This window comes from Bos javanicus, chromosome 18, assembly GCF_032452875.1.
Source record: "Bos javanicus breed banteng chromosome 18, ARS-OSU_banteng_1.0, whole genome shotgun sequence".
NCBI lineage: Eukaryota > Metazoa > Chordata > Mammalia > Artiodactyla > Bovidae > Bos > Bos javanicus.
Genome location: NC_083885.1, coordinates 55,465,346 through 55,491,540, shown reverse-complemented (window position 1 = coordinate 55,491,540; position 26,195 = coordinate 55,465,346). Strand labels below are relative to the sequence as shown.

Below are 26,195 nucleotides of genomic sequence, written 5' to 3'. Positions count from 1 at the left end.
CTCGGAGACTCTCTGCATTGGCCCCCAGACCCCTTTCCCCTGGGACCCTGGTATCCAGCCCCACAGGCTGGAGAGAGAAGGTGGGGTGGGGCGTGAACAAAGATTATAATTCTTGAACTACGTTTCCCATAAAGCTATGGGGTCGGCTGCTGTAATCAGCTAGGGAGACACCCGGGGCCTTCTGGGAAGTGTAGTCCTAGGGCTAGAAAAGATCTTTTCCTACGTTTTCGTGGCTCGACGACAGGGTTTCCAAAGGGTCGTGGGCATCTAGCCCAAAGCCTGAGTCGGGGCCCTGAGAGGTGAGGAGACTGAAGGCTTGAAGCCCTTTCCTTGGCTCCGGAAATCAGAGCCGACAGGGATCTTCCCCTTCGGTAGATGCTGGGAAAGTTCTAGTCTGAAAAGGCAGCTGTGACATCATGGAGCGATAGGTGGGGCCTTCCCTTTGTCGGGATCCAATCAGACTAAGAGTTGGGATTCTGGGCGGGGCCAAGGAAACTCCAGGGACTCTCTCTAGGGAATCTGGGGCCTCACGTAGGTAGCCGGGAGGAGGAGGCTGTGAGCGTTCCTAGTAAGGGGCAAACCGTGACTGTGACCCCAATCAAGAGCTTTCTCTACCACCCAACCAACCTTACCCTCACCCCCAACAAAATTCTTAATTTTAGTCGTGGGAAAAGATTCGAGTTGGAAGGACGTGGCTTAGTCATTCTCTCTAAAAGCTCTCAGAACGTGGGCTCTTCAGCGAACCCTAGTGTTCGAGGGTACAACAGTCAGGAGTCAAGGTCGGGGGTAGAGTGCTTTAAGACTCCTCGGTTCTCTAATGAGAAGTGTGCGCCCTGCCAATTGGGGTTCCGATAGTCTCGTGGAAAGGCTTCTCTCCATTTAGCGTTCACCTTCTCGGGTGGGGGTAAGAAGACCCTCCCCGGCGTTGGGCACGGACTGCGCACTCTGGTCGCAATGGGGCCGCGGGGGCTTCCCCTCCTGGTGGCGACTCTGGCCGGCTGCCTATTTCCTGCCAGGGGCTGTGTCATTTGTGATCCAAAGGTCAGGGAGGCGCTAAACTCCTTGGAAATGGATTATCTGCCTGGCCACCTGGAGGCCAACCATCACAAAAAAGTGATGGAAAAGATAAAGCAGGCACTGGAAGATTTCAAGGACCTGCCTATTGACGAGGACTCCTATATGGGGGTTGTCGGTGAGGGTGGAGATCGATAAGGGTTCTGGGGCTAGGGTCGCTGGGAGGTGCTGGAGAGAAAGGACTGAAGGGAGAATCTCCTAGGTTCGGGAATGGAAAAGGCTGGGATGCAGATTCTGGGGTTCCCCAAGGGCTGGCAAATACAGTTTTCCTACCTTTTATCCTGCAATTTTGTATAATAAAACTACAACTCCCAGAAGGCAACGGGGTGGGGTAACCATTTTACCAGACCTACCCTTGTCCACTGGCCCCGTGGGTACTGTAGTTTCTAAGACTAGGTGAGCGGATGAGACAGTAATGCTTGGAATCTGGGGGTTATCTCTCCCCCGTCCCCCACAGATGAGGCCACACTGGAAAAGTCATCCTGGAGTTTGCTGAAGGATATGAAACGCATCACAGATAGTGATGCAAAAGGTAAATGCTCAGAGAGGGCCAGAGAGAACTTCCAGAAACTCAGGCAAGTGACTGCTGGTGACCCCTGGTCTGGTGGTCAGGTACTGGACTCTGGAGCCAGCATTCTGTTAAGTGGTCTTTATATTTTTATTGTCCTAACCTGAGAAGACCGGAAAGCTGAATGCCAGGCTCTGCAGACAGAGACCAACTTCGGGTACCTCACATCTGGGATGGGCAGGAGGGTGGGGGTGGGGGTGGGGACTACTCTGCAGTCTGCCTGCTTCTTCCCAGGTGAGCTCTTCGTGAAGGAGATGTTATGGATGTTGCATCTGGCAAAGAATACCTTTGCCAGCTACGCTGCTCAGTTTCAAAAAGAGGGTGAGAGAAGATGGGAGTCTGGCACCACAGGCTTCTCCTTTCACAGTCCTAGAGTCCTTGTCCCCTGCCTTCTGCTTCTCTGATCCATCAGCTCTCCCAACCCCCTGCCCCCTCAGACCCAAGGATCCAGATACCCATGTCTTTCCTTTCTCCAATGCAAGAGCCCCAGCCCTAGCCTGTTCCTTGACCCCTTCTCTCATCCCCTGTAACTTAAGAAATCTTATTCTCTCTCTCTCTTTTTTTATTGTTTCTTTCGAGGCAGCTTTTTGTCCCAACAAATGTGGTAAGTCTCAATTATGGGAAATGGTCGTCCATCCCTCATCCCTGCCCTGTCAATACCCAGCCTCTCTTTTGGGTCTGTGTCTCATTCTCCCCGTCGAGAGGTTCCTGGGTCTCCAATATTTCTTGGACTTCTTGGGGGAAATGGTCATATAGTTTTTGCACTCTTTACTGAGCCTAGTTAGAGCCGACTTCCTACAGTGCTATGTTCCAGCCCCTGACTGACCTCCTTGGAGATTCGGCTGATCCCGCCTCAGCCCTTGGCCCTACCCTCTCCTTTTAGCCCCGCCTCTTAATTGGGAGAACACAGCCTCGATCTTGCCCTTTTAGGTTTGATGTTGCAGCCTCTCATCTGGTGCAGTACCTGCCAGAAGCAGGTTCACGCTTGTCGAAAGTCTAAGAATTGCGGAGGTGAGAGAGCGGGGCCCAGCCAGAGGGGTTGGCGCCAGAGGGGCGGAGCCAGAGGAGAGACTGAATCTAAAGAGGGCGAAGACTGGAGCCAGACCAGGAGGACAGGCGGGGCGAGACCAAGTGGAAGGCGGTTGGGAGAGGGCCCAGAATCTTGAGAGAGCACACCACAGTAACCCCCTATTCCCAGAGCGCGAAGTCAAGGTCCATCACATGGAAGACATGATCCTGGACTGTGAGCTCAACTGGCATAAAATCTCTCAAGGCCTGACCGATTACAGCTTTTACAGGGTGGGGCCCTCCAACTCCCGTTACCCTTGAACTCCAAGTCCATCAGGCTTGTATGAGCACCCCTAGATCCTGTATCCACAGGCCTGCATCCACAATGCCCATGACCTATGACCGACCAAGTCTGACTTCCTTTTATCCCCTGGGACCTCACGTCCTGAACAGTACACCCTGGACTCCCACCTCCCCACTGAAGCCCCATGATCATCTCACCCCTGTACTCCCCTAATCCCTGAATTCCCCAGGCCTCTGTGACCCCTTGAGCTTGGGTCTAGGTTTGGAAGAACAATTCTGAGACCTTGGTGTCCAAGGGGAAGGAGCCCATCCTGACCAAGACCATGGTGCGTCCAAAGGATGCAGGTACCTATCGCTGCGAGCTGGGTTCCATACAATCCAGTCCAGCCACGATCATCTATTTTCACGTCACAGGTCAGTGTTGCGGAGTTGAGAGAAGTGGAATTCAGGGTCCTGAGTTTTTGGGGCGCCCGATTCCAGGCGGGTGGCTTGCTTCAGGGGCGTGGCCTATGAGCATAACTTCCTGTCGGGGTGTGGCTTCAGGCCACGAGGGTGTGGCTTCCTGCCCCGAGTAAGGTTCCTGGTCACCCGGCCAGGGCGCCCCTCTGGGTGTGCCCCGGCTTCAAGCAGTTGGAGGTGTGATTATGTCCCGGAGGGCCTGGGTCCTGGGGCGGCTTGTCGCGGGGAGAACTTGCCTTGGTCTTGGCAGGACCTTAGCGCTCTCCCAGGATCACTTCTTACCCCTCCTCTATCAGTATTGCCCAAAAGAATCCAGGAGGAGATACCGTCACCAAACACCGAAACTCAGGATGAGACGGCCCTGGGAGAGGTGGCTTTGGATCGCCCACACACAACCACAGACTTCGAGCCACAGACTCCGAAGCCGGAGCAACTGCTGAGAAGACGCCTGTTGGGGGTGCTGATCTGGGGCTTAGTGGTGCTCACTGTCGGCGTTCTAACCGCGTGAGCCGCCCACTGAAGAAGGCAGGGCTTGGAGTGAGAGGCGGGGTTTCCCGCTACCCAATGCAGGCAGGGGTCTGCGAGCCGAGGAACGCTGAGAGCTGGACTGCCTTTGGGAGCCGGGCTCACCTAAGGAGGGCGAAGCTTGGATCACTGCTAGAATAAGATCAAACCTAGGGAGGCCGGGAGGGGTGGTCCTCACTCAGTGAGGACCTAACCTGTTTCCGCTCTGTGTACTCCCATCAGGATCCTTTTCTCTCGGTCTGGCAAAGTGGTCGATTTCATAAAGTCCCGGTTCAGCTCTGGCAGTCGAGCTGCTTAGGACTCGGGGGTTTCAAAGGAAAAGATCAAAGAATCCAAGAGAAAAATAAATATTTATCTGGTGGTCCAAGTATCTGACTCACTCCCTCGGACTGATTCTAACTTTTGGTCTCCCCCCACCCCCAAGAGAAGTTTGGGGATGGTCTTCTGTCCGAGAAAGGAGGGGCTGGGACCCCCGGGCCCTATGGGCCTGGAAGGGGCCAGCTGGCGGCGATGTGATTCCAGAATCAAGGAGTGGGGCAGGGCCAGCCTTCCCCAGATCTCCTCCCCCAGGCCCGGTCCCCTCACAGGACGCCCCCTCCCCGCTCTTCCTGCCGGTTTCCTCTTGCCTTTTCCTGTCCCCCACCCAGTGCTGGGAGCTGGGGCAGAGGCAAAGGCTGAACGGGAGCTGCGGGGTCAAGAGCCAACCAGGGCAAGCGGAGACAGGGCCCCCAGGTGCTGGCGGGACCCGAAGCAGGGTAAGAGCCCGGGGACCCAGGAGTCCAGTCGCCTCCTCCCTTCCTCAGACGTAGGAGTCAGTCCCCAGCCACCCTCCATCCCAGCAACCACAATCCGGGCTCCCATCCCCTCCTCCAACCGGACTCTGGAGTCTGAGCCCCAAACCCCTCCTCCCTCTGACTCAGGAGTCCAGGTCCCCCTCCACCCCATCCCTACCTCGGGAGACCTCAGGAGCTGGGGTCTTCCCCATCCTCCCTTAGGGCCATGCTGTCTGGTGAACGGAAGGAGGGCGGAAGCCCCCGCTTCGGGAAGCTCCATCTCCCAGTGGGCCTGTGGATCAATTCTCCCAGGAAGCAGCTGGCCAAGCTGGGGCGACGCTGGCCCAGCGCCGCCTCTGTCAAGTGAGTGCCCACCTCCTCACGACACTAGCCCCTGCCCCACCTGCCCCTGTTTATAGCCCAGTCCCTGCCCTGGGTAATGCCAGGGACCCGGAAAGAGCTGGCTCCAGTTCCTGTCCTGAATGGGCAAGTGAGATGGTGGGCAGTGGGCAGACAGTGAGGCCCAGTGGTAGAGGGTCAGGCGAGGGGAGTTCTGGGCCTGGAGATGGGTTTAGGCTGGGTGGACAAGGGGACCCCGACAGAAGAAGTAGCGGTTTGATTCACCTTCCTTCCTCCCCTCCCTGCTCACCTCTTGGAATTTCCTTCTGAGGGACTCGCCTTTATTTATTTTCTCTCCCTCTCTCTTTGCCTCTGGCCTGTGCCCACCTCCACCCCACCCCATCTCCATACACCCCGCGTCTCTCGCCCATCGGTGGGTATCTGTCCCCCACTATCTTTGGGTCCCTCCCTCTCCGGGTCTCGGTCCCCTCTCCGCACCCGCGTCTCTGCCCACCTCCCTCTTTCTCTAACCCCCATCCCCGTCTCTGAATGTCTTTCGGGCCTCTCTTCTGGGTCTGTGCTCCCCGGCGGGCTCCCAGGTCGTCGTCTTCGGACACGGGGAGCCGCAGTAGCGAGCCACTGCCCCCGCCGCCGCCGCACGTGGAGCTGCGGCGAGTGGGTGCGGTCAAGGCAGCCGGGGGAGCCTCAGGGAGCCGTGCCAAACGCATCTCTCAGCTCTTTCGGGGCTCGGGCACCGGAACCACGGGGTCCGGTGGCGCGGGAGGCCCTGGGACCCCGGGGGCCGCGCAGCGCTGGGCCAGCGAGAAGAAGTTGCCGGAGCTGGCGGCGGGTGTGGCCCCCGAGCCTCCACTGGCCACACGCGCCACGGCGCCCCCGGGGGTACTCAAGATCTTCGGCGCCGGTTTGGCTTCGGGCGCCAACTACAAGAGCGTGCTGGCCACGGCGCGCTCCACCGCGCGCGAGCTGGTAGCCGAGGCGCTAGAGCGCTACGGGTTGGCCGGCAGCCCCGGCAGCGGCCCGGGAGAGAGCAGCTGCGTGGACGCCTTCGCGCTGTGCGACGCCCTGGGTCGGCCCGCGGCGGGCGCCGTGGGCAGCGGCGAGTGGCGGGCGGAGCACCTGCGTGTGCTGGGCGACTCGGAGCGCCCGCTGCTGGTGCAGGAGCTGTGGCGGGCGCGGCCAGGCTGGGCGCGGCGTTTCGAGCTGCGCGGCCGCGAGGAGGCGCGCCGCCTGGAGCAGGAGGCCTTCGGAGCGGTAGACGGCGACGGTGAGCGGGATCTGGGGGCGGGGCCTGCGGGGGGCTGGCTGGGGCTGGGGGCGGAGTCGTGGTGGGCGGGGCCTGAGGAGCTGACAGGGCGGGCTGGGGGCAGGGTCTGCGGGAAAGGATGGGGGATTGGGCGGGGCCTAAAGCACTGTTCAGTGGAAGGCGAAGCTGGGGCAGGGTCTAAGTCAGCCGGATGGGCTAGGCCGGGGGACGTCGCCCATGGGATAGGTGCATAGTTGATGAACGGAGTCTGCGATGCTGGGACCCGGCAGCGGAATCGAGTGATAGGAAGGCAGAGATATTGCGCGCGGCGGGTGAGTGGTCCTCATGGCAGGTGGCCTCTCACTAGAAGGCTGAGTTGGTTCACGAGAGACGGGGCCTATGGGGATGGAGGCTAGGAGGACAGGCTTGGAAAGTGAGGAAATGAGTTATTAGATCGCAGCCTAAGAATGGGTGGATCCTCAGAAGGGTAGGCCTTGGAGCAGATGACTTTAGGCTAGATTGGCTGCAACTGCAACCGTGAGAGGGGGCTTGAGGGTAGTGCACGAGAAATGAAGAGGTATTTGTATTGACGGAGGACCAGGCTACGTAGGGGCCTAGCATTTGACTCTGTGGTAAAGAATCCACCTGCTACTGCAGGAGACGCAGGTTCAATCCCTGGGTCGGGAAGATCCCCTGGAGAAGGAAATGGCAACCCACTCCAGTATTCTTGTCTGGAGAATCCCACGGTTAGAGGAGCCTGGCAGGCTACAGTCCATGGGGTAGCAAGAGTCAGACACAACTGAGCCCCTAAACCACCACGACCAATATTCTTGCCCGGGAAATCCCATGGACAAAGGAGCCTGATTGACTACAGTCTATGGGTTCACAAAGAATCAGACACGACTTAGCGACTAAGCAAAAACAGCTGGCACATGGGAGTTGCTAAGTAAAGAACGGCAATTATAACCATCGTTATTCCATACACCCCCCCCCCCAAAAAAAAAGCATTCACTGGACACCTTCTGTGAGCCACACATTACCTAGGGCCCTTGGGGAGTACAATGGGGACACTGACAAGTGAAGTTCCCGTCTCCTAGATTCCACAGCCCAGTGAGAAACACATCAGTTCACTCATTCAGCTCATTTCCACTGGGTACCAGTTAGGTGTCAGTGCGCTGCGTGTGACAGAGTTCATAGTGCCCAGCACGGCTCTTCTTTGCTTCGACTTGGAATGTTAAGAAAAGGTGTTCAAGAGGAAGTGATTTCTCTTCCTTGGTGCAGTATCTTCTTAGTTCATCGCGAAGTTCCTAACACCTAGAACAGTGCCTGGCATATAGTACGAGTTCAAAAAACACTAACTGAAAGAATAAATGAATTTATTAGTTGAAATTACAAGATAGGCAGGACACAGGCAGGAAGTGTGTTCCAGGCACCAGGAACAGCATATGCAAAAATCTAAATGTGGGAAGCAGCTTCACTTTGCAGCCAACTGTCTATAATCTCTATAGCTCTGTAAGCCTGTCTCTCCCTTTGTCTCTTTCCAGTCTGTCTCATCGCTCTCCATCTCTCTCCGCAGGCACAGGCGCCCCCTCGTGGCGGCCACAGAAGAACCGCTCCCGGGCGGCGTCTGGTGGGGCGGCGCTGGCCAGTCCCGGCCCGGGATCTGGGTCAGGGACCCCGGCTGGGTCCGGGGGCAAGGAGCGCTCGGAAAACCTGTCCCTGCGGCGGAGCGTATCGGAGCTCAGTCTGCAAGGTCGGCGGCGGCGGCAGCAGGAGCGCAGGCAGCAGGCACTTAGCATGGCCCCAGGGGCAGCCGACGCCCAAATCGGACCTGTAGACCCCGGCGACTTCGATCAGTTGACGCAGTGCCTCATCCAGGCCCCCAGCAACCGCCCCTATTTCCTGCTGCTGCAGGGCTACCAGGACGCCCAGGTAAGCGCAGCCTAATCTACAGAGAGAGATCTATGTCCCACCCTTTGGTTGAATGGGCGACGGAACTACAACTCCCAGAATTCCTTGGGTTGCGTTAACCTCAGGTTTGTTGGAAGGTAGTGCTGGCAAGGGAGAAGGCAATGGCACCCCACTCCAGTACTTTTGCCTGGAAAAATCCCATGGACGGAGGAGCCTGGTAGGCTGCAGTCCATGGGGTTGCTGAGTCGGACACGACTGAGCGACTTCACTTTCACTTTTCACTTTCATGCGTTGGAGAAGGAAATGGCAACCCACTCCAGTGTTCTTACCTGGAGAATCCCAGGGATGGGGAAGCCTGGTGGGCTGCCGTCTATGGGGTCGCACAGAGTTGGACACGACTGAAGCGACTTAGCAGCAGCAGCAGCAGCAGTGCTGGCAAGTGGTGAAGAACCCATCTGCTAATGCAGGAGACTAGGAGACGTAAGAGACACGGGTTCGATCCCTGGGTAGGGAAGGTCCCCTGAAGGAGGGCGTGGTAACGCACTCCAGTATTCTTGCCGGAAGAATCCCCATGGACAGAGGAGCCCGGCAGGCTGCAGTCCATAGGATTGCAAAGAGTCTGACACGACTGTAGCTACTTGGCATGCATACATATGGTTCCAGTCAGGTTCTAGAGGAGGAAATAACATCAAAGAAGAGAGTGGGAGGGTCTAGATAGATCTCAGAGAAGGATTTCACTGGAGAGATAAGTAGGCGATGACTCATTCCGTTCAAAGTTGGAAGAAAGCACTGTCTCCCACCAGAAAAGATTGCGAGAGCCTGTTTTATTTTTATTGGCCCCATCACGCTGCTTGCTGGATCTTAGTAACCTGACCAGGGATTGAACTCTGGACTTGGCCGTGCAAGCCTGAATCCTAACCACTAGGCTACCAAGGAATCCCCAGGAGAGCCTATTTTAGAATGATCCTCTTGGAAAGCTTCTATTTCTTGAGGAGGAGTAATGGAAGAGTATCTCCTGGGGAGGGAGCTAATTTGATTGATATATGGAATCTTGTCCTGGGTAAGCCTATATGGTCTTGGAAGAAGTGGATTACATCACTTTTTAAAGTTGATGGTTACCATTGTCGATCGGGGCCAGTGGTACTGGTTCTTCTATTTTACATATTTGAATGGCGGTAGGAGAACCTGTTTGAGTGTTGGGGAGCAGAGAGGAAGAAAGGGTTAGCAGTTGGGGGTCAGTGCTAAGTTATTTCATTAAAGAAATGTATTATTGAAAATATTTGTATGTGTGTGTAATGATGATGATGATTAGGGCTTTCCTGCTGGCTCAGATGGTGAATAATCTGCCTGCAATGCAGGAGACCTGCATTTGATCCCTGGGATGGGAAGATCCCTTGGAGAAGGGAATGGCTACCCACTCCAATATTCTTGCCTGGAGAATCCCATGGACAGAGGAGCCTGGCGGGCTACAGTCCATGGGGCATGAAGAGTGACGTTTAGGAGAATCATTCTTATGCTTTAGTCCACCTTTGGGTAATGGTGGTACAGCCAGGGTACCCCTGGGACTAATGGGAAAGCCTCTCTGGAAGGCGGTAGAGTTTATTGAACAGTTCCATTTTTACTCTCAGAGAGGGAGCCAATTGGGTTAGGTCATTTGGCTGTATATATGGGTGAGAGGTTACAACTATTCAAGGAACTTCCATTGGAGGAATTCACTCCTCCTTGTTGGGGCAACAGGACAAGGCAAGTTCATTGTAGAACAGGGTGTGTATATATTGCAACAGCTTATTCCTCCAGGCAGGGTTGGCAAATTGGAGGCTCTTTTGAGGAAAGGTGATCAAATTGGAAGGATCTATTCTGAGAGTATAAGAAAGTAGGTTATGGGAAGAGAGGGAAACATTGGAAACGTTCATTTCTTCAGGTGGGATTCATGATAAATTTCTTTGTAAGAGACTTCATTGGAAGTGTCCATTCCTTGGGAACAGGAATAAGAGTTCTATCCATGGGTGTCTGTAATCTGAGAGTTCATTTTTAAGTGCGGTGGAAGAAGCCCTTTGGCGGTTAAGGAACAGGAAAGCCTCTTGTAAAAAGGGGGTTCGTGTATTTCGGACCATTCCCGATCCTCCAGACAGGAGAGTGGGAGGTTTTACCTTCAGAAGGTGGTCAGACTGGAAAGATCCATTTTTCTTGAGAGGTAGATGAAACAATATATTGTAGTAAGAGGATTTAAAATATATACATATTTTAAAGTTTATCTATTTATATTTGGCTGTGCTGGGTCTTCATTGCTTCGCACAGGCTTTCTCTAGTTGTGGCGAGCAGGGGCTCCTCTCTAGTTGTAGTGCAAGAGCTTCTCATTGCGATGGCTTTTCTTGTGGCAGAGCACCAGCTCTAGGGCTGCCGGGCTTCAGTAGTAGTGGCTCACAGGCTCTAGAGCACAAGCAAAATAGGGCCATGGGCTTAGTTGTTCCACTGCATGTGGGATCTTCCCCGATCAGGGACTGAACCTGTGTCTCCTGCATTGGCAGGCAGATTCTTTACCACTGAGCCACCAGGGAAACCTAGGAAGGGGTTTTAGAAATGAGCATTTATGAGGTGGGGGTAATGGGAGAGTTCAGTGTAGGAGGGGGTTTATGACTTTGGGGATGCCTATTTTCTCAGATGTGAATGAGGAACAGTGGATCTACTTTAGGAAGGGTGTCAGACTGAGTGCTTCCATTTTTATAGGCTGTAGATTGGAGAGTCTTTTTTAGGAATAGGTCTTCTGGAATACACCTCTCCATTTAGTGGATGAAATGGGCCACTCCATTATAAGTGGGTCTCTTTGAAAACGTCCATTTATAAGATGAGGTTACTTAAAGCGCCACTATATGGAGATCTCCTTGGAGATGTCCTTGTTGGGGGGATGGTAACATTGAGAGCAACCACTGATGGGAGGAAGAGTGCCTTTGGAATGCTCCATCATGGGGGCGGGGGGAGTGGCAAACAAGTGAGTCTACTGTAGAATTATGACTCCTTGGAAGTGAATTCATCATGGGGTGGGGAAAAAAATCAGAGTCCATTATAGAAAGCGGGTCTCTTTGGAAGTGTATATTCATGGGCTGGAGATAATGGAAGAAACCTTTGTTTGAGGGGGAAGTCTCTTTAAAGGTATCCTTGCTTTGGGAAAACTGAGAGCAGCTATTATTGGAAGGGAAATGTCTTTGAAAGCCTCCATCAGAGGGGTGGCATGAAGGGCATTCAGGACCAGGAGTAGAGAAATGGGAGAGTCCCTAGGAGAAAGAAGGTTTCCTTGGGAAGGGCCATTGAGGGTGAGTGTAGTGGGAGAGTGCATTTTAGTAATGGGGATGTGGTGTCCTTGTAAGCACCTGTTCTTTGGGCTGAATGTTATGGGAGAATCACGGGATTGCCTTGAAGGAGTCCTTTCAGAGGAGATGAGAAGATGGGAGAAGCCATTGGAAAAAGATCTGCTGGGAAGCATCCATTCTTTGAGGGAGAGAAATGGTAGAGCCCCTGTCAAGAAAGGGGTTTCCTCCTATCCAGTCTTCAGGATGGACTTAAGGGACAGTTCACCATAGGAAGTGCCTTTAAAGAGTCCACTCATGGGAGGTGGGAGGTAATTAGTGAGTTCTTTGAGATCCCAGGAGATCTCCTTGGAAGTGCTCATTCAAGAGATGTGGTTGACAGGAGAGTCGATTGTGGGAAAGGTATCTCCTTGGGAACATCCATTTCTCGTGGAGTTGTATCCTTTACTGCAGCTTCACTTTCCTCCAGGACTTCGTGGTGTATGTGATGACGCGGGAGCAGCACGTGTTTGGCCGAGGTGGGAACTCCTCAGCCCGCGGTGGGTCCCCAGCCCCGTATGTGGACACCTTTCTCAACGCCCCGGACATCCTGCCGCGTCACTGCACAGTGCGCGCGGGTCCTGAGCCCCCGGCGATGGTGCGCCCATCCCGGGGAGCCCCTGTCACGCACAATGGGTGCCTATTGCTGCGGGAGGCCGAGCTGCATCCGGGAGACCTGCTGGGGCTGGGCGAGCACTTCCTGTTCATGTACAAGGACCCCCGCGCTGGCGGCTCGGGGCCGGCGCGACCACCGTGGCTCCCCGCACGCCCCGGGGCCACACCGCCGGGCCCCGGCTGGGCCTTCTCTTGCCGCCTGTGCGGTCGTGGCCTGCAGGAACGCGGCGAGGCGCTGGCGGCCTACCTGGACGGCCGGGAGCCCGTGCTGCGCTTCCGACCCCGCGAAGAAGAGGCGCTGCTGGGCGAGATCGTGCGCACCGCGGCCGCTGGCGCCGGGGACCTGCCACCCTTGGGGCCGGCCACGCTGCTCGCGCTTTGTGTGCAGCATTCAGCTCGAGAGCTGGAGCTGGGCCACCTGCCGCGCCTGCTGGGTCGCCTGGCCCGTCTTATCAAGGAGACTGTCTGGGTGAGCTCCCCCAACCGCCGTCCAGACTCTTCTGCGCCCCGAATCCTTGCCCCAGCCTCCTCTTGCCATCTCAAACCTTAGTTTCGTAGTTTGGCAGAACAAAACTACATCTCCCAAGATGCCTCAGGAGGAGGGGGGGTGGGGCTTGGGCAAGGGGCCCCACGGGATGCTGGTAATTGTGGTTTCATCCACCGTGCTTGACGAGAAGGCAGTACAGTAGTACCTATCTCTGCAGGTGTGGAATAATGGGAGAAACCATTCTGTGAGATGGAGTGGGGTTAGAGATCGCATTGGGTGAAAAGTTCAAAGAGACCATTATGAGAAGTGAGGCGGGGAGCCCATTGGGCCTGAAGCTTGGCGCCATAGTTGGCGAGACCATTCTTGGAGCCCGAGGAGAGCAAGCCCATAGGGCCAACAAATGGATATGCTAGGGAGAAACCATTAAGTTGCATCCAGTTGAGCTGAGCCCTAGTTAGAGAAAAGGTTTAGGAAATTTTGAGGGGTAAGAAGAAACTCCACTTGAGCAGAAGTAGACCTAAGGGGAGACAGACCACTTAAAATCATAGGAGTGTGTGTTTTAAAAGGTAAGAAGAGAACTGATTATTCTGAAGCTTGAGGATCAGAGTTCATTAAATTTTTTTTATTGGAATATAGTTGATTTACAATGTTGTGTTAGTTTCTGCTCTGCAGATTAGAGCCTGTTTGAAAAGTGAGGAGAGTCTCTGTCAAAAGGAAAACCAGGGCATTAACTCATGGCCTCTCTTCCTCATCCCCCTCACCTTGATTCTGATCTTACTGTTCCACAGGAAAAGATTAAGGAAATTGGAGACCGTCAGCCAGAAAAGTAAGAGAAACTCTGGGGAGAAGGGTCGAGAGGGATGTAGCAGTCAGGAGGATTTGCAGCCAGTTCTGTGTTCACTTTTCCATGCATGTTTCACTGCAAGTTTCTTTGGGACTCAAATTTTCTAACTGTGAAATGAGGGTTGGACTCTGTCCCCAGTTAGACCCAGATTTCTGGGTTTGGCCATTATGGTGGGGGTTGGGCAATGATTAAAGGCCCTTTCCCCTTTTCCCAGCCACCCTGAGGGGGTTCCTGAGGTGCCTTTGACACCTGAGACTGTGTCTGTGGAGTTGAGGCCACTCATGCTATGGATGGCCAACACCACAGAGCTACTGAGCTTTGTGCAGGAGAAGGTGCTAGAGATGGAGAAGGAGGCCGACCAGGAAGGTAAGCCCTGACCCAGGCCAATGTTTGTCCAAACCCCCAGCCATTCCCTGCACCTGGGGACCTGGGTTTCTGCCTGGCACCCTCTGGTTCTCCTTCTCACTCCTATGCCTGTCTTCAGACCCACAACTCTGCAATGACTTGGAATTATGTGATGAGGCAATGGCCCTCCTGGATGAGGTCATCATGTGTACCTTCCAGCAGTCTGTCTACTACCTCACCAAGGTATGCCTCCTGTTTGGCATGGCATCACTTCCTGTTTGAACTGTATCACATTGCTCTGATGTCACTTCCTATTTGACCTAACAAGATTTCCTGCTTCTCTGACATCACTTCCCATGTCCCCACAGGCCACACTGCTTCCTGTTTGAGATTACATCACTTCCTGCCTTTCTGACTTCTTGTCTCTGCAACTATCCTCTCTTGATTGGCTGACTTTGCTGTCTGGCTATATCACCATTACTGCTTTCTCAAGCTCCTGTTTTCTAAGTCCACTCTTAAGTCACTGATAAGTTTGATAGATGATAGATAGATATTAAATAGAATAGGCAGTGTCATTTAAACTAAACCTCTTTAAGCAGGCCTTTCTGTGTTTGCTGACCTCACTTTCTATAGCTTTAATTTCATTCCCTTTTCTTAAAAAAAAAAAAAAAATGTTGTTTCTTTTCCTTTAAAACTTAAATAGTTCCCCCCCCCCCATAATGTTTAGCTTGTGGGATCTTAGTTCCCCAACCATGGACTGAACCCATACCCTCAGCAGTCTATCTTCTTTTTCATGCCCTCAGCAGTGAAAGTGCAGAGTCCTAGTCATTGGACTACCAGGGAATTCCCTTCACTCCCTTTTCTGAGTCACAAACCTTTTTCTCCCTGGAATGCCCATCCTGCAGGACCTACTTTCTGCCCCAGTCCCCCGCCACCACTCTTGAACTTAACATTGCTTGTTGGAATTCTCAGGGTTTCTAGCTTATGATAAGCCTGATTCCTTATCTGTGAAATGAAAGGGGATCTTTTGGGACAGATAATCTCTATATTTCTTGAGCAGCCTTGATTTGTGAAGCTCTTTCCTCCAAGGCTTTACTTCCTGTACATCCCTGCCAAGTGTGGGTTTGTTTCTTCTTTGGCTCTGACCTCATTTCCTGTCCTTGGCCTGATCTCACTTTCCACTGGCTAACTGCCACCCCACTCCCACTTCCTGACTCTCCATTCTTTTCCTTTCCTTCGGGAATTCTGGATAAATAAATCTTTGATTGAAGGGAGCCTCTTTGTTCGATGTCCTTTGTTCTCCTTGAGCTGTCTCTGTTGAGAACTACAAGTCCCGTAAGGTACCAGAGGTGGTCTTAAAATACCCAATACACTTCTGGAAAGCCTTTCTTAAACTTGAGGTATCCCAGGCTTGATGAATGCTAGGAACCCATTTGGAAAGGAGGAATTTGCTTATTGGAGACCTTTAGAGCGTTGAAAGTAGAATGGACTACAATTCCCAGAAGCCTTTGGTGGAGCTCCCTGGTATCTTCATGCTCCACTACCCTGAAGCTTCCTGGGAGTTGTAGTCCAATCTCTTACTTGCATTTCTGTATCTCCTCAGACTCTGTATTCAACGCTGCCTGCTCTGCTGGATAGTAACCCTTTCACAGCTGGAGCCGAGTTGCCGGGGCCTGGTGCTGAGCTGGGGGCCATGCCTCCAGGGTTGAAACCTACCCTGGGTGTGTTTCAAGCAGCCCTGGAACTGACCAGCCAGTGCGAGTTGCACCCAGACCTTGTATCTCAGACTTTTGGCTACTTGTTCTTCTTCTCCAATGCATCCCTTCTCAACTCGCTGATGGAACGAGGTGAGGGATGGACTGGAAAGGGGCTGGGAGGCAGAGACAGGAACCACTGAGACTTGCGTCAGTTAAGACACATCACAGGCTCAGGCCTCATCCTTAGGGACTCCAGAGAGCGTGGTCCAGATCCCAAACTGAAGGACAGGAAAGGTCTGGGAGGCAGGAGGGCAGGGTCCATGTACCCACTGCTTCTCATACCCTTCCCCCACAGGTCAAGGCCGACCATTCTATCAATGGTCCCGAGCTGTCCAAATCCGAACCAACCTGGATCTTGTCTTGGACTGGCTGCAGGGGGCTGGGCTGGGTGACATTGCCACTGAGTTCTTCCGGAAACTCTCCATAGCTGTGAACCTGCTTTGTGTGCCTCGCACCTCCCTGCTCAAGGTGACTCCCGACCCCTGATCTCTGAGTCCCCAACCCCACTCACCCATTCTCTGTATTCAGCTTACCCTTCGATCTCCCCTTGGGCTCTGTGTTATTCCCAGCCCCAGCTCAGACACCATAGATGCTGCATTAGCAGCTAGAAGGAAGCCACCCACATCAATGTCTGAATTTGGCTACATCTGAATCCCAGTGGGAGTTACTAGTTTCCAGGGTCCCCTCCCTTAGACATGCTGATTCAGGAAGTCTGGTATGGAACCAAGAAATGTGACATTTAAAGTATTCATTGAACATAAATGTGCAATACTGTGTTTAGCCCTTTTCATTGAATGTTAATTAAGCCTTGTGAAAGGTTTTTAACTGACAATTTTGTTCAGACCAAAAAAAAAAAAAAAAAAGAATCAGGCAGGCTAGGTCACTTGATTTCATTTATTTACTTTTATTTATCAAACTTTTATAAAGTACTTAATAAGCACCAGACAGAGTTCTGAGTACTTTACAGTCTTGCCTTTTTGAATCCTCATAACAACCCTGTTGGGTAGTTCCTGTTCTCTAATTTACAGGTGAGGAAACTGAGGCACCGTGGTTTGCCAGAAGGTAATGAGTTGCCAGGCAATCTGGGTTCAGTCTCTGTTTTTAATCATGTTGATGATGCTGTTGCCTAGATCTAGGTTAGGTACAGAAATTTTCAAACAGATACAAAAAGTAGCTACAGTCGAATGAACATATATGCACACAATAACATAAACTAATGGTCAATTTGTTTCTTCTCAACTTCTACTTCCTTGTGTATTCTGAAGCAAATCACATTTTTCTTTTTTAAAGTTGAGAGTAGGCCCTTTCCCACCTTCACTTTGGTGATAGCCAGGCCTCACAGGGTCTTGGAAGACATTGCAGAGACACCAATTTCTACCCACTATATCCACACCGCCTGTGGAGGGCCTTCCACTTAGGATTTCTCAGCTGTCCCATAATGACTGTAGATCTCTCACCTCGTCTTCCTTTTTTTTTTTTTTTTCACCTCGTCTTCCTACCAGGCTTCATGGAGCAGCCTACGAACTGACCACCCTACACTGACTCCTGCTCAGCTGCACCATCTGCTCAGCCACTACCAGCTGGGCCCTGGCCGCGGGCCTCCACCTGCCTGGGATCCTCCCCCTGCAGAGCGAGATGCTGTGGATACAGGTGAGGAGAAATATGGACAGAGGCATCGAGGTGGTCAGCTTTCCTCTGTCCTCAGGACCTAGGAGTCCATAGCCCCAAGCCCTCCTTCCTAGCTCTCTCCTCCCCCTGGATCTAAGGATCTAAGTGCTGGATACAGGATTCTCCCACAGGATACAGGAGATCAAGCCCCCAGCTCCTTATTTTTTCCCAGGAGTCAGGCCTCCAGCCTCTTTGCCCCCACAGACTACCTCCGTCACCTAAGAGGCCAGGCTCCAGGCCCCTCAACTCTAAGGAATCTGTGAAACAAAGTTCCCAGCCCTTTCTCCTTTCATCCTCGCGGACTCAAGAACCCAAGTACATGGCCCGTTTTCCAGGCAACGGTGGCCTTTCAGTCTGAACTATAATTCCCATGATGCTTGGGGACTCCAAGAGTCCTGTTCGAGGGGACCCTGCTCCAGGAGTTGCTGGGTGTTAAGTTTTTCCTTCCTTCCGGCGTGAGGCAGCCTCGGCCGTCCCTGACATTGCTACCTCACGCCCATTTTCAGGATTTAACTCTGTGTTCTTCCGTCTCTTAGGGGACATCTTCGAAAGCTTCTCTTCCCATCCTCCCCTCATCCTGCCCTTGGGTAGCTCGCGCCTCAGTCTCACGGGTCCTGTGACAGATGATGCTCTGCACCGTGAACTTCGCAGACTCCGCCGCCTCCTCTGGGATCTTGAGCAGCAGGAACTGCCGGCCAATCACCGCCATGGACCTCCCATGGCCACGCCTCCTTGAGAACCAATAGCAAATGAGCGCGCGAACCTTGAAAATTCATCGGCTAACCTCTAGAGCCCTCCTGAGCGCAGAGCTTTCTGGGAGTTGTAGTTTTTCTCCGCGTGGAATGCTGGGAGTTTTAATTTGGGGGAGCAGAGGATGGGACAGTGGGAAAATGGGTTTGGGATTTGAGTGCCAGGAACAATAAAAGCATCTGTGGTATTGGCAACGCCTCGCTTGTTAAGACTCCGGAGCGGTAGTGGTGATGATTTTTTGTGAAGTAAGTCACCAGGGCCCTTGCCTGGAGCATTGGGCTCCTGCCCAATCTACGAGGTATTTATAGCCACGGCCTCAGCTTGCCCTCTTTCCTGTAATCCAATCCAGGTGCTGGGACCTCCCACACACCTCAGGACGGAGCGCTAAACTTGTTCAGCTAAAGATCAGTCCTGCCAGTGGGAAACAGCCAACGCTCCCTTCGACCCCTATAGCTCATACTCCAGCCTCTTCCCTCCGACCCAGGAGTCTGGGTTCCCAAGCCCCTTCTGGACCCTTGTGCCTGTTGGGCACCCTGATGAGTCTCAACACCTCTTGTCCCTGTTCTTGACTCCCTCCTCCCTCACATCCGAAAATTTGGGCCCCCAACCCACTCCTCTCTTGGGCCCAGGAGTTCAAGCCTCTGCCTCTTTTCCTTCAAACCCAGAAATTTAGCTCTCCAGTCCCCTCCTCCCTCAGACTCAGGAAGTTGGGGCTCCAGTTTGAACTTCCCCCCTCCCCCCCCCCCGCCCCGAATCCGACTCCTGCTGCTGCGTCAGGGAAAAAGCGACAGGTGGCACCTGCCTGCAGGGTCGGGGCAAGACCACCTGCCACTGCTACTCATTCCGAGCTCCTCTCTTGGCACCTGCCTCTGTCAGTCTGCCCGCCGCTGCCCAGTCGACCCCGCAGCCCCAGGACGCGGAGGAGGAGCGAGCTGGGAACCCCGAGGTCCGCCCCGCCCCAGCCCCTCCCAGCCCGTGCTCCCTCCCCTTCTCAGGATGCCAGGAGGAGCTCCTGTCTACCCCGCCCCTCCCCGCCCCGCTCCCGACACGCCCCCAAAAGGGTGGGTCCGAGGCGGTCCCAGGCTGGTAGGGCGGAGCCTGCGGCCACCAGCCTTGACCACCCGACTCGACCCACTCTAGAGCACCGCTGCGCCGAGTCCACCTGGTGAGAAGCCCCTGGGATAGGGGCTGGGAGGGGAAGCCGCCTTAACTCTCCTGTCACCTCTGTGATCCCAGTCCCTTCCCCACAAACCGTGATGGCTGACGCCCACCCAAGCCTCCGCACTCTTCTCAAATGCAAGTGTCAGAGACCCTTCCACTCCCTACGGTCCTGTGGGATCCTCGCTTCCCTTCTTGATCAAGGCTGTTGGATTCTAGGCCCCTTAGAGTTCCTGCCTTTCTTCCCCTTTTCCCTCCATCTCCTTTCATAGACCCGGAGTCCAGGCCACCAGTGCCCTCCTTCTTAGGACCCAGGAGTCCCGGGCCTCAGGTGCTTCTTTCCCCAGGGTCCAGGAATTGGGGCCCTCGGCGTGTCCTCTCTCACACCCAGGAGTCTGGGCCCCCAGTCCCCTCCACTCCCAGGATCCAGAAGGTATGGCCCGAGGCCGCTCCTTCTCTAGGTTCCTCAGGCCCTTTCCCTGCTGCGTTCACACGCAGGGGACGCCTCCTGACCTCCACTCTGACCCTGCCTCCCCCCTCCCCCCACACAGTCCAGATCCCCATCCCAGCCTTGGCAATGACCCTGGCGGCTTCCTCCCAGCGCTCCCAAATCATTCGCTCCAAGTTCCGATCTGGTGGGAGATTTCTTTCTGTGCGCGTCGGGAAGGGAGCCTCCTGGTCCTGGGAATATATTCTCAACCTGGGAGTATGCACCGCAGGGCAATGTGGGGAGGTGATCCCCAAGAGGCATGTGTTTTCCATGCAAAACATTATTTGTGTAGAAAGGAGGCCCCAGCAAAGGGGTGGAGTTCTGGTTGACAGTGAGTGTGCAAATGGCTGATGCAATGCTCACGTGAAGAGTGGGGAGTGGGTGGCCAGGGGTGGGTGTGCAGAGGACCTAGGACCGCAAAGGAACAGGGGCTTAAAGTGACAAGTGCTCAAAGCAGAAGAGTGTCCAGAGTGGGGACTTTGGAGTGGAACTGCGGGCGAGGGGACAGTGAGCTCTCTAGCCTTGTAAGTGTCAAATGTGGCATTTCAGGTCTCAGCGCAGGTGGAAAGTGTGCAAGTGGGTGCACACCTGGAGGCCAAGTCCGGAGTAGACACAGCATGCTTGAGGGTGCGGACGAGTCTGCTTCTGTGGTTGGGTGGGTGCAAAGACACCAGGAACCAGGGAGCAAGGAGTGTGCAAGAGTACATGTGCACAAAGAAACATGCAAAGAGAGATCCTGGCTACAAAACTGGGGGTGAAATCCCTAGTGGACAACCAAGTGTGTTAATGTGGCGGGGCGCGTGCCAAGATGGTGAGGCAAGGATGAAGAGCAGCAAAGGGCTCTAGTGTATAAAAGTGGTATAAGTGCAAGACTAGAGCCTAGGTAAATACGTGTTTAGAGGTTGGTGTGCAAAAGGGGTGACTGAAGGGAGGCTGAGAAGTAGGGAGTGGGCGTGTGCAAAGCGGGATGCGCAGATAAAAGGAAGCAACGAAGCACAGATACTCAGATGGCAGTTGGGCAGAGGATAGGGTGGGTGCAGGCTTGCGAAGGGGGCAGGTGGGGGAGGGGGCAGGCTGCCTCCTGCCTGCATGCTGGCTGGCTCCCCGCCCCAGAACAGCTCTGGCCTTCGCTGCCGTGCTGGCAGGGAGCAGGCAGGAGGCCCGGGAAGGGAGCAGGCTGCCTGCCCACCCGCCTGTACAGGGTGTGTAAGGGGGCTGGACACACATGTCCCGCCAACAACTGCAGCTCACACTCGCCTGCCAGGCCAGGCTCTTGGACACTCCCTTCCCGCCTCTCTCCTCCCACTCCTTCCACAGTCCTTCAGCTTCGGATCCACAGACGGTATCAGGACCCGAGTAAGTGTGGGCCCTGAAGGGGAGGGAATGGTGGCCCCACTTCCCTTAGGGCACCCTTGGGGGGGCAGCTTCCACACATCTTGCTTTGGTTCCTGAGCCCAATCTCTACGCCCCAGGGTTCATTGTGGTCCCCTCCTGTCCTTCCCCAGGACCCACGGGTACAGATCCCCAACTGCCCCACTGGCTAGGAGCTTCTCTTCCTGCCCTTGGGCTTTTCCCACTCCAGTGAAATGCATGAATCCAGATCTTGTTTCTTGGGAGAATATAGGCATCCCAGACTCCACACTTGGCACACATGCAAATCTCAGGATGTGACTTTCAGCTCCTCTCTCTCCCCAAGAACCCAGAGTGCTGGCTCCACCCTTCTCCCAGCAAAACCTCAGAAATCTGGGATCCTGTTACCACACCCCTTGATGGCTGAGTATGAGATTCCTGCCTTTCTTGAGAATGTAAAAGTCTGGATCCCTTGTGCTTCTGCCCTTAGATCCAGGAATCCCGGCACTTAGCTCCCACCACTTGGTTTTCACTCCCCACGTATCCTTCTGCACTTGGGGGCTGGGGCCTCCAGGGCCCTCCTTCCCACACAGCCTTGTTTCTCCCTGCCTGGCTTGCTGCCCGCAGCCCTCTCGGGGTCCTTCACCGCCTCTCCGGTCTTGGATCCTGATCCATGGATCTCAGCTGCAGATCCGGCTCTGGCTCTGGCCCCTGCCTCCCCATTGGGCCCAGCCCCTTTCCTCTTCAACCCTGAAGTCCTTCTTCCTGAGCCGAAACCCTGCTGGTCCCTGAAGAAGGTGAGTCTCTATCAGGGTGAAGGGAAGTCCCCCTGAGAGTCTAGCCTTGGTCCTCCTTGCTGCTGCCCATTGTGCTTCTCTGTGATGGTAACAAGCCGACCCCATACTTTGCATGGGGCTCTGGGACAGGAGAGCAGGAACAGAGCAGAAGCATATGACATCATACCTGCTCTTTCAGGAGTCTCCCAAGACCTCCCAACACTGGAGGGAGCCCAAGCCCAAGGGGAACTTGACATACCACCAGTACATACCCCCAGAGCCAAGACAAGGGTACAGGGCAGACCCCCAGGTTGAAGGGTCGCCCTTGGATCCCCCTGGACCGCCTCTGTGGGAAGGGACAACCTCACAGCAGCCACCTCCTAGGTATGACCCCCATTTTTGTTCTCCGGGAAGTTCAGGCCGCCAGCTCCCTCCTCCTCCAGGACCCAAGAGTTCAGGTCCTCAATCCCCTCTTCCTTCAGTTCTCAGGAATCCTGACCTCCTACCTAAGAGTCTGGCCCTCTCCCCTCAGTTCCTCTTCTCCCAGGCATGGGAACTAGCCTCCCGTGCTTGCTCGCTCAGAGCCCCATAACTCGGGTCCCTCACTTTCCCGCATCTTCATGAACCCATGTTTTTGAGGACTCCAGAATGCCTTTCCTCTCTCTGGTCCTTCTAATCTCTGTTTCCCCCTCGAAACTATCGCCAGGATGAAGCCCACACCCCTCACTCCCTCCCCACCAGGAGTCCCCAGCCCCTCGCCCCTGCCACATAAGTTGGAACTTCAGACCCTCAAACTGGAGGAGCTGACGGTGAGTTTGGGGAGTTTCGAGGTTCAGACATCTAACCCTACAGCCTTTGCTCCGTTGGAGATCCGGGTCCCCAGCTCGTCCTCTCTCGGGTTCCAAATGTTCAGCCCCAGCAAACCCCCATCTGCGCCCCGGAGCCCGCCTAGCACGTCCTCTCCCCGCCTCCCACCCTAGGTCTCAGAGCTCCGGCAGCAGCTGCGGCTGCGGGGCCTCCCGGTGTCGGGGACCAAGTCAATGCTTCTGGAGCGCATGCGCGGCGGCGCCCCGCCCCGCGAACGGCCGAAGGCTCGGCGGGAGGACAGTGCGGCGGGCGCCCCCTGGCCTCGCTTCAGGCCCAAGGCTTTGGGAGCCGCCCGGAGTGCGTGCTCGGTGAGGGCGGGGCTGCGTGCGTGGACCAATGAAGAGAAGTCAAAGCGGGATGGGACGGCAAGCTGAGAAAAGAACAGCCAATAAAGTGTGGGGGCGTGGTTAAAAGCCAGGGGGGAGGATCTTAGGAGAAGGGAAGCCAATGAAAGAAGGGGCATGGCCGAAGGGGTGGGGTCAATGGGTGAAGGGCGGGGCGCAGGCCAGGGGGTGGAACCACAGACGGCGAGTGGGTGGGGTTGACTCCCTAGTGGGCGCGGCTTATAGAAACTACCCCTCGCGGTTCCAGTTCAAGCTGAGTCCAACATCTCATTCGCCGCCTCCTCCACGTGCCGCGGAAACCCTGGTGACTGCTTCGGCTTCGGCTCCGGTTCCGGTTGCGACGACGGCTCAGGCTCCAACTCCAGCTCCAGTGCCAGTCCCTTCCTCAGCACCGGCCTCAACAGCCCTGACCCTGGAGGAGGAGCTGCAGGAAGCGATCCGCAGAGCGCAGGTGAGAGTGAGCGGGCCTAGGGTCTCAGACAGGATGAGGCTGGAGTCCCAGGTTCACGCTGCTGCTCCCTGTCCGCAGCTGCTTCCGAACCGGGGCATTGATGACATCCTGGAGGATCAGGTGGAGCCTGAGGGTAAGAGTCGAACTCCTAGATTTGAGGAAAAGGGAGACGGGGTCCAAGGTTCTGGATTCCTGGGTCTTAGGGAGGAGTGGTCTGGGGACCTAGACTCCTGGAAAGGACAAATAGGGAGCTAGGGTCCGCACCTCTGCCTTCCTAAGCTAACGCTGCATTTCTTCCCCTGCAGACCCGCTGCCCGCCATCCCCTTGGACTTCCCGGGCTCCTTCGACATGCTGTCCCCCTCCCCGGACTCTGAAGGCCTCTCTTCTGTCTTCTCTTCCTCACTTCCGTCCCCCACGAATTCCCCGTCCCCCTCTCCCAGGGGCCCGACGGACTTCTTGGATTGGCTGGAGGCTCTGAGTGGGGGTCCCTCGCTGGGCTGTGGCCCACCAGCCCCCAGCATTTTCTCTGCTGACTTATCTGATTCCAGTGGCACCAGGCTGTGGGACCTGCTGGAGGATCCATGGTGATGGATTTTGGGGTTTCCAGGGACTGCGAACTGGTGGGGATGGAGAGGTCACAGATAGGCTCTGTGTGTGTGTGTGTGTGTGGCGGGGTGGGGGTGGGGGGGTGGGCAGAGGTGGTTGGAACAACTAGCAGAGCCCCTCCCACCACAGACACAAAATCGGAGGTAACTCTCATCTCCACTTGGCCCCTCCACTGTTGCTGACATGCCAACCTCCTAACTTCTACCTGATCTCCATGTGATCCCCTCTGTACTTGTGTTGTTGGGAGCAAAGAGGTTTCGTTTGCTGCTGACCAGGACAAACAAGCTGCTTGATGCTTCCTTCAGAGACCTCATGGATGTTTTTGTTCCACACTATCACCCCCACATCTCACCGACTAGATGGCTGCCTGTTGCTGGGGAGCCTGGAAGGTGGTCTCTGCTCTTTTGGATGCGGATACAGGGATACAGGGATGAGTGGGGAGAGAGAATAGTCTGCCAGACCCTTGACTTCTGACTGGAGATGAGAAAAATCAGATGTGTCATGAATCTGAGGTCAGATTCTCTTAGAAGCAGAATCTGAGACAAGATCCTTGTGTCCATGATTTAGGAAAGACATGCTCCCAGGAGAAAACAATAAAGGAATAGACGAACAGAACAGGGATGGGGAAGAAGACTAACAAGGGTGTGATGTCAGGTGAAGTCCCAACCTGAGTCTGATCCCGTGGGGAGCTCTGGAGGATAAATCAAGTTGTAGAGTTGTTCCCACCTTGAAGCAAAGGGAACTGGGCCTCTGAGGCAAATGGTAATTCCTGCTTGGGTTTATTATTACTGAATAACAAACCACCCCAAGATTCAGATTGTTCTCAATTCCATGTGTGTTAAGTCTCTTCAGTCTTGTCCAGCTCTTTGTGACTCCATGGCCTGTGGCCCACCAGGTTCCTCTGTCCAAGGGGTTTTCCAGGCAAGAATACTAGAGTGGGCAGCCATTTCCTTCTCCAAGGGATCTTCCTGACCCAGGGATGGACACTGCTTCTCTTATGTCTCCTGCATTGGCAGGTGGGTTCTTTATCACTAGTGCCACCTAGGACTAGCCTGTAATTATTCACAATTTCATGGATTGACTGGGCTCAGGGACATGGTTCTTTGACGCCATACAGCGTCAACTAAAGCCACAGTCATCTTAGGGCCCAGTTGGGCTATAATATCCGAGATGGCGCACTCAGCTGCATCTGGCCCCTTGGTAGGGATGGCTAGGAGGCATGACTCTACTGGACAATGGGATACCTGGACTTCTTGCATTCTCTATGTAGCCTCACTGCTCTCCCTCTCCATGTGGTTTCTTTCTCCAACAGGTAGCTGGACCCCTTACTTGGTAGCTCAGGGCTCCCCAAAGTGAGCATTCCTCGGGGAAGGAGCAGAAACTTCCAATTTTTTAAAGACTAAACTTGGAACTGGCACAGTGTCGCTTCCACTACATTCTACTCCTTAATGTAAGTCGGGGCAGGCCAGGCTTAATATGAAATATAACTACACAAATGTATGAATTTCAGGGGCATGGTCATTGGGGGCTATCTTTGGAGACTTGCCACTATATGCCTCTAAGGCAATCGTGGGCCACAGGTCACAAGAAGGGGGCAAGAAATAAACTCCCAGGCACCTTGAGCCCACCAGCAGTCCTGGAAACAAAGTTGCAGGGTAAGCTGTTAGCAGCAAGCTGTTTTAAAATATAGGTTTTATTATTATTCAGGTACGGTGAGGCCAATAGATCAGGAGACAATTGCCAGACAAACAAACAAAAAACAGTTTTTTATTTTCACAGGTCCCGAAGGCAGGGGGCAAAGCCAAGCTACACAGGGCTATATGGAGAAGCACCAGGGTCAGTCAGGAGGTAGAGAGGAAGAGGAGAAACTTGGACCCGAGAGACTTTATTGTGGTTTCCTTAGGAAATAACAGATGTGCCGAGCATCTGTAAGCTCAGGATTGTCTAGTTTGAATAATGTCAGCAGGCTCTGGGGTGTAAGAGTTGTCCCCAGTTACCTGGAACTTGGCCTTGGAGGGGCAGATGAATAGTGGCCTGAACTAATAGAGATTCATACAGGAAGTGGTTTGAGGTACAGGCTCTGGGTTGGTTGGTTTGCATGTGAATGGCATGCTTAGG

The 26,195-nt window shown here is 54.4% G+C and overlaps 3 protein-coding genes across 7 annotated transcripts; all 3 read left to right on the top strand.

Moving 5' to 3' along the window:
* The first annotated feature begins 17 nt into the window (after positions 1-17).
* Positions 18-4,305, top strand: IZUMO1 (izumo sperm-oocyte fusion 1). 3 transcript variants are annotated; one of them, XM_061388928.1, is made up of 9 exons: positions 18-1,192; positions 1,532-1,606; positions 1,877-1,963; positions 2,226-2,246; positions 2,573-2,653; positions 2,841-2,941; positions 3,214-3,367; positions 3,709-3,916; positions 4,160-4,305. In XM_061388928.1, the coding sequence occupies exons 1-9, from the start codon at positions 955-957 to the stop codon at positions 4,233-4,235; spliced, it is 1,041 nt and encodes a 346-aa protein (XP_061244912.1). In that variant the 5' UTR covers positions 18-954; the 3' UTR covers positions 4,236-4,305. The 3 variants fall into 3 exon arrangements, with proteins under 3 accessions (XP_061244912.1, XP_061244913.1, XP_061244914.1); XM_061388929.1 differs by lacking the exon at positions 2,226-2,246; XM_061388930.1 differs by having other exon boundaries at positions 3,709-4,305.
* A 93-nt stretch (positions 4,306-4,398) lies between these two features.
* On the top strand, positions 4,399-18,228 carry RASIP1 (Ras interacting protein 1). The gene is made up of 12 exons (XM_061388921.1): positions 4,399-4,692; positions 4,933-5,073; positions 5,649-6,334; positions 7,890-8,245; positions 11,999-12,652; positions 13,459-13,496; positions 13,729-13,880; positions 13,999-14,102; positions 15,463-15,706; positions 15,912-16,084; positions 17,119-17,266; positions 17,821-18,228. The coding sequence occupies exons 2-12, from the start codon at positions 4,937-4,939 to the stop codon at positions 18,018-18,020; spliced, it is 2,892 nt and encodes a 963-aa protein (XP_061244905.1). The 5' UTR covers positions 4,399-4,692; positions 4,933-4,936; the 3' UTR covers positions 18,021-18,228.
* An 862-nt stretch (positions 18,229-19,090) lies between these two features.
* On the top strand, positions 19,091-24,381 carry MAMSTR (MEF2 activating motif and SAP domain containing transcriptional regulator). Of its 3 annotated transcripts, XM_061388924.1 has the most exons (11): positions 19,094-19,199; positions 19,465-19,625; positions 19,744-19,827; positions 21,000-21,038; positions 21,660-21,829; positions 22,008-22,192; positions 22,515-22,617; positions 22,789-22,983; positions 23,267-23,470; positions 23,549-23,603; positions 23,776-24,381. In XM_061388924.1, the coding sequence occupies exons 3-11, from the start codon at positions 19,770-19,772 to the stop codon at positions 24,057-24,059; spliced, it is 1,293 nt and encodes a 430-aa protein (XP_061244908.1). In that variant the 5' UTR covers positions 19,094-19,199; positions 19,465-19,625; positions 19,744-19,769; the 3' UTR covers positions 24,060-24,381. The 3 variants fall into 3 exon arrangements, with proteins under 3 accessions (XP_061244906.1, XP_061244908.1, XP_061244909.1); XM_061388922.1 differs by lacking the exon at positions 19,465-19,625 and having other exon boundaries at positions 19,091-19,199; XM_061388925.1 differs by lacking the exon at positions 19,094-19,199 and having other exon boundaries at positions 19,206-19,625.
* The last annotated feature ends 1,814 nt before the right edge of the window (positions 24,382-26,195 follow it).